This window comes from Phacochoerus africanus, chromosome 12 (assembly GCF_016906955.1).
Source record: "Phacochoerus africanus isolate WHEZ1 chromosome 12, ROS_Pafr_v1, whole genome shotgun sequence".
Lineage (NCBI taxonomy): Eukaryota > Metazoa > Chordata > Mammalia > Artiodactyla > Suidae > Phacochoerus > Phacochoerus africanus.
In genome coordinates this window covers 19,911,579-19,923,589 of record NC_062555.1, presented here as the reverse complement: position 1 = coordinate 19,923,589, position 12,011 = coordinate 19,911,579, and the positions used below count along the sequence as shown (strand labels likewise).

Genomic DNA, 12,011 nt, shown 5'->3' with positions numbered 1-12,011 from the left:
GTCTCTGGGCCTCAGTATCTTCAATTCTAGATAAGGAGGTTGGAGTAATAGGGGCGTGAGGGTCTCCCGCGGACACTGAGTGATGCTAATGGGCCAAATAGTGCCTAAAACCCACTCCTGCCTCAAGTGTTTAAAAATCTGCTCCTCTTTCTGTTCCCAGATGGCCTACCGGGACCGGCTGAAGGACATAAGGGCCACCCTAGAAGTCTCACCCTTCTTCAAATGCCATGAGGTAGGCATTAGGCTTGTGTCCTTGTGGGCAGAACGCTGGGCTCCGTGTGGTCACTACGACCTCCGGGCGCACCTACCTGGGCTGTGAGCCTGACCCCACACTGGCGGACCTGCTTGTTCTGAAAGCCCCCAGCGACATTTTTAGGATGACTGCAGCCAGATCAGGCCCCTCGCTCCACGCTTGAACCACGTTGTGACACGTCTGGGCCAGGCTCCCAGGGACCACCCCGCGGCTGGCCTGCCCGAGCGCCACGGTCAGCTCCCTCTTTCTCTTTCTGCTCCCTGCCAGCTCCTGAGGTGCCCCCGCTCCAAGTGGCTGTGGCAGGACTCGTGTCCCACACGCCCTAGGGTCCCAGGGCAGAGGTTCTCCGAGCTGCTCCAGTAGCCAAGTAGCCTCCTGTCACCACCCTGAGATCCACAGGAGGGACAGGCAGGTCTTCAGGTACCACTTGGAGCAGAGCTGGAACTTTACCGGCTCCTGCCTTGTCTGCAGGGGCAGAAGGCAGACAGGAACATCGGGCCTGACGCTGGGGAGCCCGTGTGTACACACACACTCACATGCACACAGGCACACACATGCACACACACATGCATATACATGGGCACACAGGTGCACACGGCACACAGGGGCCCAGCTGCACCCCCATCCCCCACCCCAGACAGCCCCAGGCATCATCCCGAAGCTTCTGCCCACCCTTCTTTAGCCATTTGCTGTTATTTCCTGAAAATTTGTTTTGCCTAATATTCTCTCTGGAGCTTCATTTGGAAACCTCAGGTCTAGCGAGGGGCCACGTTAGCTGGAGCTCCTGCCTTTTTTCCACCTGGGCAGTACATGCCCCTTCCCTGGGCTCAGCGCTTCCAGGAGGTCTGACCCATCCTGCCCAGGGCCCTGAGAGTGACGATGACACCTCAGCTCCTTCCCACACCCTGAGTGACAATGACACCTCAGCTCCTTCCCACGCGCTCTTGTCTTGTCTCCTTCGGGCTTGTATGTGGGACAGTGCCTTACCCCAGGCAGGCGTCCTGACCTGGCCCTCAGCGAGGGGGGTGCCCTTGGTACCTGCTTTGCCTGTCAGGGACCAGCCTCCCAGGCCCTGTGTGCTGCTGGATGGGGGTGACCTGGGCCTGACTGCCCACCCTATTCCTGGGCTTTGGGTGCCTGAACAGGGTCCTCTACCTGCCCTGCCCCCTGCCCAGGTAGGAATGTGGCATCACCTTGGCGCCTCCCCCTCGGGGTGACAGGGAGGAGTCAGGGTCTCCAAGGGGTGTGGCAAAGTCCCAAGGCTGGTTGTGGGCTCGAAATAGTGCTCCCTCTCCAGCTCACTGAGGCCAAACCCCTCCCCGCCTCATGTCCCTGCCCCCCTCCAGGTGATCGGCAGCTCCCTCCTCTTCATCCACGACAAGAAGGAACAGGCCAAGGTGTGGATGATCGACTTTGGGAAAACCACACCCCTGCCCGAGGGCCAGACCCTGCAGCACGACATCCCGTGGCAGGAGGGGAACCGGGAGGACGGCTACCTCTCGGGCCTGAACAACCTCATCGACATCCTGACGGAAATGTGCGCGGGAGCCCCGCGCGCCTGATACCGCCCCGCGCCCCACCTCACCGCCCTCCCGACCCTTCTCCCCCCTGCGTCCCTTCTCCTTCCGAATTTCCCCTTCACTTCCACCCGGGTGCAAACCCCAGAACTGACCCTCCGGATCGGCAGGCACTACAAGACACTTTGTAGCAGACGAGATGAGATTTTTCTACTTGGGTTTGGAGCTGGGGATTTTAGTTGGCGTTCTCTGTAGGATCTCCTACTAGCAGAGAGATGCCCCAATCCAGGCTCAGCTGCCTGCAGGGAGGCTACTTGGGTTTCCATCTGGAAGGAGGCTCAGGTGGTGGTAGAATCAGGAAGAGCCCCAGCCTCTGGCAGGCTACCTGTGGGGGCTTGCTGCCCCCTGGTGGCCGGTGCCGGTGGCGCCACTCTAAGGCATAGCCCCGTTTCTGCCTCATCCTCTCCGTTCCCCAGATTGGGGAAGTGGGGGAGGGGTGCCTGGCTGTAAAAACAGGTGCCTGGCGCCAGGCTTTCTGGTAGTTGGGGCACAGCACCCCTGGGACTAGCATGTTGGCCATCAATAAAGTACCCTCTGCTTGGCAGCCTGGGGACTCCCAGAGATGCTGCCGTGGCCTTTGCAGGGCTGCTAAAGCAGGGAACCCCACCCATCCAGTATTGAAATCCTCTAGCATTGGAACAACTCCAGGAGCCAAGAGGGGTCCAGCTCCAACTTGACCATGCTCTCTGACATTGGCCTTCCCAGGAGAGGGCAGGCAGGAGTGGTGTTCTTCCATCTGTGATTTTTGCTTACAAATTCAGAGCAACATTCTGCAAACCTGAGCTTCCAGGAGTATCACCCACCCCCCGGAGCCAGGCAAGGTCCTGGGGCCTGGGTGGCAGTGGAGCAGGGCTCAGGCAGCCCCAGGGGAAGAAGGACAGGCTGCAGGGGACACTCCTCTCTTGTCCCCTCATCTCCTCACCACCTGGGGCCAGCTGGTCCAAGTGCTGCACACATGGGGCTCTTGTGAGGTCCAGAGTCCCCACTGGTCATGGGGCAGAGCCTCAGGCCAGTGCCCAGTAGCGAGGAAGCAGGAGGCTGCCTTACCAGCTTCGTTTTCCCCCTGAAATAGGTCTTAGCCTGCAGGGTTTAGCCATGTTCCCCAATGCCTGGTGGGCAGCTTCCAGAGAACATAGCTGGGTGCTGGGCAGCTTTGCCTGGCATCTCTAGGTGGCTCGAGGAGTCACAGGGAACACCTGTAAGCCTTATTTTAATTGTAAAGCAAGTAGATCTATATTCTTGAGAAGAGTGTAAATTTTGTAAGACTTGTAAAGAACAAAACTCTGGCTCTTTGGCCCTTGAGAGCAGCGGTGGCGCAAGTGCCCTCCTTGGCCACCGGAGGTCAGGCCCCTTGCTCTGCAGGGAGCTGCTCCAGGGACACATGGAAAGAGTGTCCCCCGGCATGTGTGCCATCCAGAGGGAGGGCCTCCTGGGCTACCCCCTGTCACCTCGGCGTCCCTGGGGGAACTGTCAACTTGCTCACGTGACATGTGCGTTTTTCCCTTTTCACTCTGGGTGTGACGGTTGGTGGGGGCCGGAAGGTGGGACCCATGAGGATGTCTCAGTACAGTTTTTCAAAGAGGAAATCACTTTCAAACTTCCTGGCTCTTGTTCAAAACAGCAGTGAGCTCCTGTGGGGGTCACACCCCCACCCGGCTGAGCTCGGGAGACCTGTGACACCACGTGACCCTAGGAGGTAAAAGCCCCAAAGCCAGCTCGGGATCACGGGGTGGGGGTGGAGTCTGTGCTGCTGCTGTCTGCAGGGAAGAGAGAGCCTTCTTTCAGATGGAGAGGTTCTCCAGCTGTGGGCTGGCAAGCACGCCCCCCTACCCCACCCACCCCCGCCCCGGCAGTCTAGCTGTGACAAAATTTTGCAAAAGCAAATGAATGCTATGAACAAAACTTACAGGGGACCAGCTGAAACCGATTTAAAAGAACAAACTTTTCAAGCACTTTCAGCAGGCACCGGTTGTTTGCAAACAATGTGCTAAGATGCAGGTGATCCGTTTATCAAAGGAGGCCCACAGCACCCCTCATTAGCAATCCTTGGCTTTGGGTGACATTGTATTCGTGAATGGTAGGAAGTGACATCTTTCTAGGGTTATTCTAATAGGGGTTTGGGGTTTTGTATTTCCTGTGCTAGTTCTCCTCTTCTGCACCTACTCTCTCTACCCATCCTCCCGTCTGATCCCCACTCCCTCGTCCAGGCAGGAGAGATGGATCCTGGATTGGCATTTCCCAGGGGCCCTGCCCAGGCCATCTGAAAACCATCCCCAGTCAGGCGGGGACTCCTTGGGTCCTGGCCGCGAAGGTGCCGGGAGGGTGGGATGAGCTGTGTGCATCTGTGCACAGGTGAGCAGGCGCCCTTCCTGCCGTGTTCCTGGGGGGAGGGCCCCTCCCCCGGGGGGGGGGGCTCTCAGTGTTCAGCACAGCTCAGCAGTGGAAGGAGGTTTCTCACCTACTTGTCCCAGATGTGCCTTTAGTGTCATGTAAGAAGTTTTTAACTTATATTTATTTTGTCGGGTTTTTTTAATTGCACAAAACACTAAGACTGAGAGGCTGGTTCTGTTTCTCCTTTAAAGCTTTGCCTTCTTTCTGAACTTCCTTTCCCACCCTGTGAAGAGAGCCCGGATGCAGCCCTGGCCACCGTTCTCCCCCCGCCCCCACTGCCTCACCCACCACCATGGACTCTTTGCACCATTAGCTGTATTTAGCTTTGAGTGTCTCTGCGTCCGGTTGACCTGTGTGTGTGTTGTGTGTGTGTGTGTGTGTGAGAAAGAGAGAGAGAGAGTAACCCAGGCCCTTGCTTGGGAAGAAGCAGAGTGCACACCCCCGCCAGTGCCTTTTTCTGGAGGAGAGGGCTCTCCTGGCCTCTGCACCCCTCTTCCGGAGACACCTTCGGAGAAAACTGAGCTGTTACAACCCCCCTCCCCCGCCCCAGTGCCTGTTAACCAGACCGCAGATGCTCTGTACCTTCCTGAATAAAGGCCCTGAGACCACGGTGCTGGGTGCTGGGTGTGGTCCTTCCCACCCCCAGCCCTCAGGGGCTGTCTGGGGTGGGGTTGGGCTGGGGACTCTTTGGAAGCTGGAGGATCCATTGGGGGCTATGACAACCCACAGGTGTGGGGGGTCCAGTTAAGTAACCTTTTAAATCTGCAAAGTTTGTGTTTTTTTGTTTTTTTCCTTTTTACCCGCACTTGCAGCATCTGGAAGTTCTTAAGGGTCGAATTGGAGCTGCAGCTGCTGGCCTACACCAGAGCCACAGCAGCATGGGATCCCAGCCGAGTCTGCGACCTACACCACAGCTCACAGCAACGCCGGATCCTTAACCCACTGAGCAAGGCCAGGGATCGAACCCGCATCCTTACAGATACGAGTCAGGTTCGTAACCCGCTGAGCCACAATGGAAACTCCCTACAAAGGATTTAAAACACTCTTCAAACTTCTCTTTTCTACTCTCTCAATGAAAACTTTTACATAGTAGCTCAGGGACGGAGAGTATCAACAAAGTGCCCCCCGCACCCCCGCCATCCCTGGGGCGCGGGGAGCTGCCAGCAGCCTTCACTTACGGAGCTTTGCTCTGTGCGGGGCAGTGGGTGCTCACGTCTGTGGTCCCCTTTGATCTCTGAGTCAACTCAGTGAATAAGGCTGTATAGTCTCCAGATGGGGAAACGTAGGCTTAGGACAAATGACTTGGGAGTTCCCTCTGTGGTCCCAATGGCTAAGGATCTGGCGTTGTCTCTGAGGAGGCACAGATTCAATCCCTGGCCTGGTGCAGTGGGCTAAGGGTCCCATGTTGCCACACCTGTGGCATAGGTCTCAGCTGCGGACCCCTGGCCAGGGAACTTCCATATGCTGTGGGTGTTGCCAGCACACACCCAGCGTGACCTGGGTAATAAGTGGGAAGCAGGGATTCTGATCCAGAATTTGCCTGGTTTCAAAATGAATTCTGTCTTCCTCCCTCCCTGGGAAAGCTCTAGAGGGCAGTTTGTTTTATCTATGCCACTCATCCTGGGTGCTGAGCACCAGACTTGGCGCATAGCAGCCGCCCAGAGTTTGCCAAGGAAGATATCTGAGAACAGAGGCCCCTGTGGCACAAAGGATTCACCCCACACTTGCTTTGGGGCCTCTCCCAGCTGTGAATTGCTGGTGGCTTCATTTCCAGAACTCAAGAATTCAGTATCCAGAGGCTGGTGTATCCTTCCTTTATCATTTTGAAAAGTGAGACGAACAAAAGTACCAAAAAAGCCACAGTGCCTTTGCACCTTCTGGCCTTCCTGCCTGGCCTGCTCTCCTCAGGTTGTGGTGCAGTAACTGTGCTCATTTCAGAGTCTCGCACCTGCATCTCATCCTGTCCCTGCCCCATCACTGTCTACGCAGATTCACCTGACCTGCTTCCTGCCTTTCCTTCCCTGTCAGCCCAGAGCCCCCCACTGATCATTGGCACACACCTCCGGGGCGGCCCTGCCAGCCTCTCCAGTAGCCCGGCCCCAGCTGTGGGGATCAGCGTGGTGGCAGCAGTGGGGCTGTGTGGCTCTTTGACTGTGAGGGCAGCGCAGGGAGCTGCTGAGTTGTCTGGGCTGCTGTGTGAGCTAAATTTAATCAGGAGCTTTTGCTGCAAATACCAGCAGGGCAGCCCCCAATCTCCCCACCCCCTGCTTCTGCCCCTTGGCAGTTCTCCACTGAGGGCCCCGCCCCCTCACCCAGGAAGCTGGTCACATCAAACTGCCCCCCAGTTCTGCCCGATCTGGGGAAGGGAGAGAGTTTGAAAATAACAGGTCTCCCCAGGGGTTCGCACGGGGTTGACTGGAAAGTTCTCTGCTGTCTTGGTAGCAAGGAGGCTGTCTCAGGACCAGGGACCAGCAGGAAAATGCCCTTGAGCCCTTTGGAGAACCAGCGGTAGGGGTGGAAAGGCCTCTGGGGGAGGGACCGGGAGGCCCTGCCTTCCTGGGGCAGCTGTGGCCTGCTCCCAACCAGGGGCCATCTCCTCCCATATCAGTCACAGCTCCAAGGTCTCCTGGGGAACTTCAGCAGTTTGGGGAGTCCGGTGGCTTCACACAGTGCTTTTTCACCATCTGAGGATCACAGGTACCTGAGATAATCTAGAAAGAGCTATGAACTCTCTTCCCAGAAAAGTGCCACGGACTCCTAGACAGCCCCCAAAGCCCCTTGAAAAATTCCCAGCTGGTATATGGGCCCTGGCTTAAGAATCATTGGCTTGTCATAACCATTCCCAATAATAGGGTTATGGGCATGGGCCCCCCCTCCCCTCACTGCATGGCCATCTGGGTGCCCCAGAGACCTGCCTGGCCTTTTCCCCTCCCTAATCACCCAGCTTTCTGAACAGCCACCACCTTAGAATTACAGCCACTTGTGTTTAAGCAGAGCTGAATGGGAAACAACACGCCACTCCTTCGGGTACTGCTGATGGCTGTGTTCGTACAGAACAGCAGAGTTGAGCAGTTGCCAGAGACCGAACAGCGGCAACATCGTTACTATCTGGTCCCTTACGAAAGTCCTCCAACCCCTGCCTTAACAATGGCAGCCACTGAGGAAGACTTGCCACCTGTCAGGCACCATATCAAGGGAGTTAAGTTTCCATCCTTTAGTCCTTATAAAAACTTCGTGAGGAGTTGCTGTTGTGGCTCAGCAGGTTAAGTGTCCATGAGGATGCAGGTGCCATCCCTAGCCTCGCTCAGTGGGTTAAGGATCTGGCGTTGCCGTGAGCTGTGGTGTAGGTCGCACAGATTTCGGATCAGATCGGGCGTGGCTATGGCTGTGGCGCAGGTCGGCAGCTGCAGCTCTGATTCGCCCCCTAGCCTGGGAACTTCCATGTGCCACAGGTTCGGCCCTAAAAGGGAAAAAAACAAGCAAACAAACAAAAAAAACCTGTGTGAAATGATCTTTCTTAACCCCATTTTGTACACAAGAAAGCAGAGGCACAGAGAGGGTGAGGAAACTCTTTAAGACCACACAGCTGATGGGCAGGCTCCAAAAAATACAAGCAACTCATACACCTCAAGAGCTTCCCATGACCCCGCACAACTGAGTCTCCCACTCAGAGGCTTGTCCCCATACCTGGCCGCATCTCAGAATTACTGGGACAGCCTGTGGTCCAGCCACAAGTGCTGGTTTGGGTGGCTACAAACCTGAGCAGACGCTGGGAATGTTAATGCCAAGCACGGCTTTCTCCTGGGGGTGGGGGCTGAGCTGCTGAGCCCCCAAGACCAACAGGCCGGCCTGGTCTTCAGCCTGCCCTAGGGGGAGGTGAGTGGGGGAGACCCCATTCGTTCTGGATTCTGCATGACCCTGCGGGGAAGTGCAGCTCCCACAGCCCTCTCCCTCCTCCCTGAGCACCAAGGCACCCAACACCCCGACTCCCCACCGCTCCCCACCCCACCCACCGCAGACTGTGCAAAGCCAAGTTCATGGGCCAATTGATAGGCTGGCTTACATGCCTTTCTACAGAAAAACAGAGAACCTGTCCTATTTTTCGACAACACTAGGAAACAGCATGTGTGTCGTTTCTCTCTCTCTCTTTTTAATTCTTTAGCAAAAAAAAATTTTTATTATAGTTGATTTACAATGTTCTGTTTTCTTATGTCACTCTCCCAAAGCAATAGAAATAAAAACAAAAACAAACCAGTGGGACTTAATCAAACTTAAAATCTTTTGCCCAGCAAAGGAAACCATCAAAAAACCAAAAAGGCAGCCTACAGAATGGGAGAAACTAGTTGCAAATGATGCCACCAATGAGGGCTTAATCTCCAAAAAATACAAGCAACTCATACACCTCAACTGCAAAAAAAAAAAAAAAAAAAAAAAGAAAAAAATTGAAAAAAAAATTGAAAAAAATTTGAAAAATGGGCAGAAGACTTAAATAGACATTTCAACAAGGAGGACCTACAGAGAGCCAACAGGCACATGAAAAGAAGCTCAACATCAGTAATTTTGCGAGAAACACAAATCAAAATTACAAGGAGGTTCCACTTCATTTTTCTCTCTTGCCTGTGGCACCTGTGGCCTGCACCTGGCCTTTGGTGCGCAGCGGCGCAGGCCTGAGAGGACAAACGCAACAGAGAAGTGAGGCGGGGTGTAGAAAGTGCTGAGTGAGAAGACAGCTTTCACACTTCACAGGAGGGGCAGGCCTGTGGGCATCATCATTATAAGTATTAGTTTTACCGAGAAAATAATGAGTTGGCTATGACATCACCAACAATAATAATGATCTAAGAAAGAAAGTGCTTTCCTGAATAGGTGCTTATCTCATTAAAAAAAAAAAAAAAAGAAACCACAGATAGGGTGGTTTAAACAGCAGATGTTTATTTTCTCCCAGTTCTGGGGGCTGGAAGTTCAGGGTGTCTTCTCACCGGGTTCCCCCTTGGCCTTGGCGAGGGGGGGGCGGCGCGCAAGTGTTGGGGGAGCCACCCTGCTTTCTCTTCCTCTTCTTCTAAGGGCAGCAGCCCCATCTGATTAGGGCCCCACCATCATGACCTCACCTCATCTTTATCAGGTCCTCCCGGCCTGTCTCCAAATACAGTCACATTCCGATTTCAACGTACAAAGTGGGGGGGGGGGGAGGGCGGACACACACACACATCCAGTCGGTAGCAGATCCCCTGTGCTAACTCGCATCAGAGACCGTGTCCAACCCCACCTTCCGGGCCTGTACCTTCCAAGCTTGTGAATGAGTAAAGCAGTTGGAGTGGGGGGTGGCGGGGTGACTGTGCAAAACTAATGTCTGTGGCTTGCAGTACGGCAACATAGATTTGGGTTATTTTGAAAAATAGTTTCTGCAAATCGTGGACAACTTGCTGAGACAACTTGCTGTCGACAGCGGCCCTGTTTTATTTCAATGGGGAAAAATGCCCAATTATAGTCATGCTTTCTGAGAACAGGCGCTGGAGGGAAGTCAACCCCGCAGCCTGCAGAGGAGGCTGAAATAATGAGGCGGCGGCAGGGGGAGGGTGCCCCCTGCTGGACAGTCGTGTACACTACAATGCCCGCGAAGAAAAGGAGGATGGAGGGAGAAGTCCTTGAATTTACAGGTACAAAGCCCCGCCCCCAAAGATGAGCGAGCCCTCCTCCTCTCCGGTCCCCCAGGAATGCCCTGGCGAAGAGAAAGTTCCCTTCCTTTCATGGCTTCTCCCAGCTAGCTACATCTTTAACTAGCAGGGACGCAGTGACCATGGCAATGATCGAGTCAGCACAGCCATTTGCAGAGGGTTCACTGAGCGGGGGTGGGGGCGGGCTCAGATGGTGCGCTCCGGACCTGACTTAATCCTCACAACGCGCAGTTGGGTGAGATACTGATGTAATTGAGCAGGACCATATGAGGTCTTCCCGGAACAGGCCATCCTTATATACTTGTCCTCCTCCTGCCTCTTGAGAAAAACGGTAGCCTCCTAGGCCTTCCCGGAGTCCCACAGAGTAAAATTAATCAGAGAAGTGAGAAAATGCAGAAAGAAAGAAAAACAGTCAAGCAAGACAAAGTAATAATAGTTTAGCCATTAAACAAAGTCAAGGACATTGGGTTCCTCCTCAAGGGCTGTAGATAATATCCTGAGCCACATCTCTTGAGCTGTTTTGCAGATACTGAAACCCCAACCCGGTGGGAGAAGTTAACTCTAGGGTGATGACCTTGACTTCAGATTACATCATCACCAACCAGTCAGAAAAACGTCCACAGGGTAATCACGCCCCTGCAAAGCCCTCCCACATCCTGTCTTTAAAAACCCTGCCCTGGAGTTCCCTGGTGGCTCAGCAGGTTAAGGATCCCGTGTCATCATGGCAGTGGCTCGGGTCACTGCCATTGCTGTGGCGTGGGTTCAGTCCCTGGCCAGGGGAACTTCTAAATGCCCTGGGTGTGGCCACAAAAAACTCAAAAATATCCTTGACAGCCTTCGGGGAGTTCAGGTCTTTTTAGCACTAAGTCCCTGGACTCCTTGCTCGGCACCTGCAAACCAACACTGCCCTTTCCTTTGCCACAACCCAGGGTCGGTAGATTAGCTTTACTCCTTAGAGAGGTTAAGTGATTTGATCAAGGTTGCACTGCAAGTGAACCCGGAGCCAGGACGTGAGCCCAGGTGTCAGCTGTGGTGTGGAGGAGGGCAGGTGAGCGGGCACATTCAATGCCATGTGAAGGCCACTTGACCTTTCAAGTAGTACTTTTCAACCAACACCTATACTTTTATTTTAACTGCCTTTTTTATATTTTCCAATATGTTTTAATGAACATTTAATGAACATGTATTACTGAAATAGAGCAGGGCCCTGCGGTCATTCCCCCCCCCCCCCCCGCCCCCCCCCCCCCCCCCCCCCCCCCCCCCCCCCCCCCGCCTAGCTTTTGTCCATAGAAAAACTTTAGCCAAAGAATCAGTTTAATCAGAGAAGTGGGAGAATGCAGAAGCAAAGGAAAACAAACAGGACCAAATAATAACAGTTTAGTCATTAAGCAAAGTCAAGTTCCTCCTCAAGGGCTATAGATTGTATTCGGAGCCATGTCCTGTGAGCTGTTTTGTAGGCACAGGAAACCCCTCCAGGTGGAGAAAGTTAACTACACGATGACCAGCCTACAGCCGTGGCATCAGCTGCCATGATTCTGAGAACTGGCCTCAAAAACACGGGAGTAAACCGGAGCTGCCATCGGGGTGCAGCAGAAACCAATCTGATTGGTATCCATGAGGACACAGGTTGGACCCCTGGCCTCACTCAGTGGATTAAGGAGCCAGCATTGCTGTGAGCTCCGGTGTAGGTTGCAGATGTGGCTCGGATCTGGCATTGCTGTGGCTGTGGTGTAAGTTGGAGGCTACAGCTCCAACTTGACCACTAGCCTGGGAACCTCCATGTGCTGTGGGTATGGCCCTAAAAAGACCAAAAAAAAAAAAAAAGAAAGAAAGAAATGGGAAATAAACAGATCCTGGAGCTGAAGATTAACTGTACTTAAAACAGTCAAGATGACTCAAATCAGACCACTGCATGACCCATTTCAAGAGGTCTCTCAGAGTCGGCTGTGCTGTTTCTGCACGTAACCCCAACCCTCTGCCTAGACCCCCCCGGAAACTGCCCTTGAAATGGTCTTGCCCACTGAGTGTCATTTTGGGCATCAGCCTTTGGACGTGAGTCAGCCTCCTTGTTGGTTGCTGGCCTTGAGATAAAGCAGACTGTCCTTCTGCTCACCC

General features: G+C 54.1%; 1 protein-coding gene across 1 annotated transcript in view; it reads left to right on the top strand.

The window, feature by feature from the left end:
• ITPKB (inositol-trisphosphate 3-kinase B) overlaps positions 1 to 4,831 on the top strand; it is a 106,569-nt gene extending 101,738 nt beyond the window's left edge. The window contains exons 6-7 of the mRNA XM_047754968.1: positions 161 to 232; positions 1,600 to 4,831. Of these exons, the coding sequence (XP_047610924.1) occupies positions 161 to 232; positions 1,600 to 1,815 (288 nt within the window). The 3' untranslated portion in view covers positions 1,816 to 4,831. The remainder of the gene's footprint in view (positions 1 to 160; positions 233 to 1,599) is intronic.
• Positions 4,832 to 12,011: the final 7,180 nt, after the last annotated feature.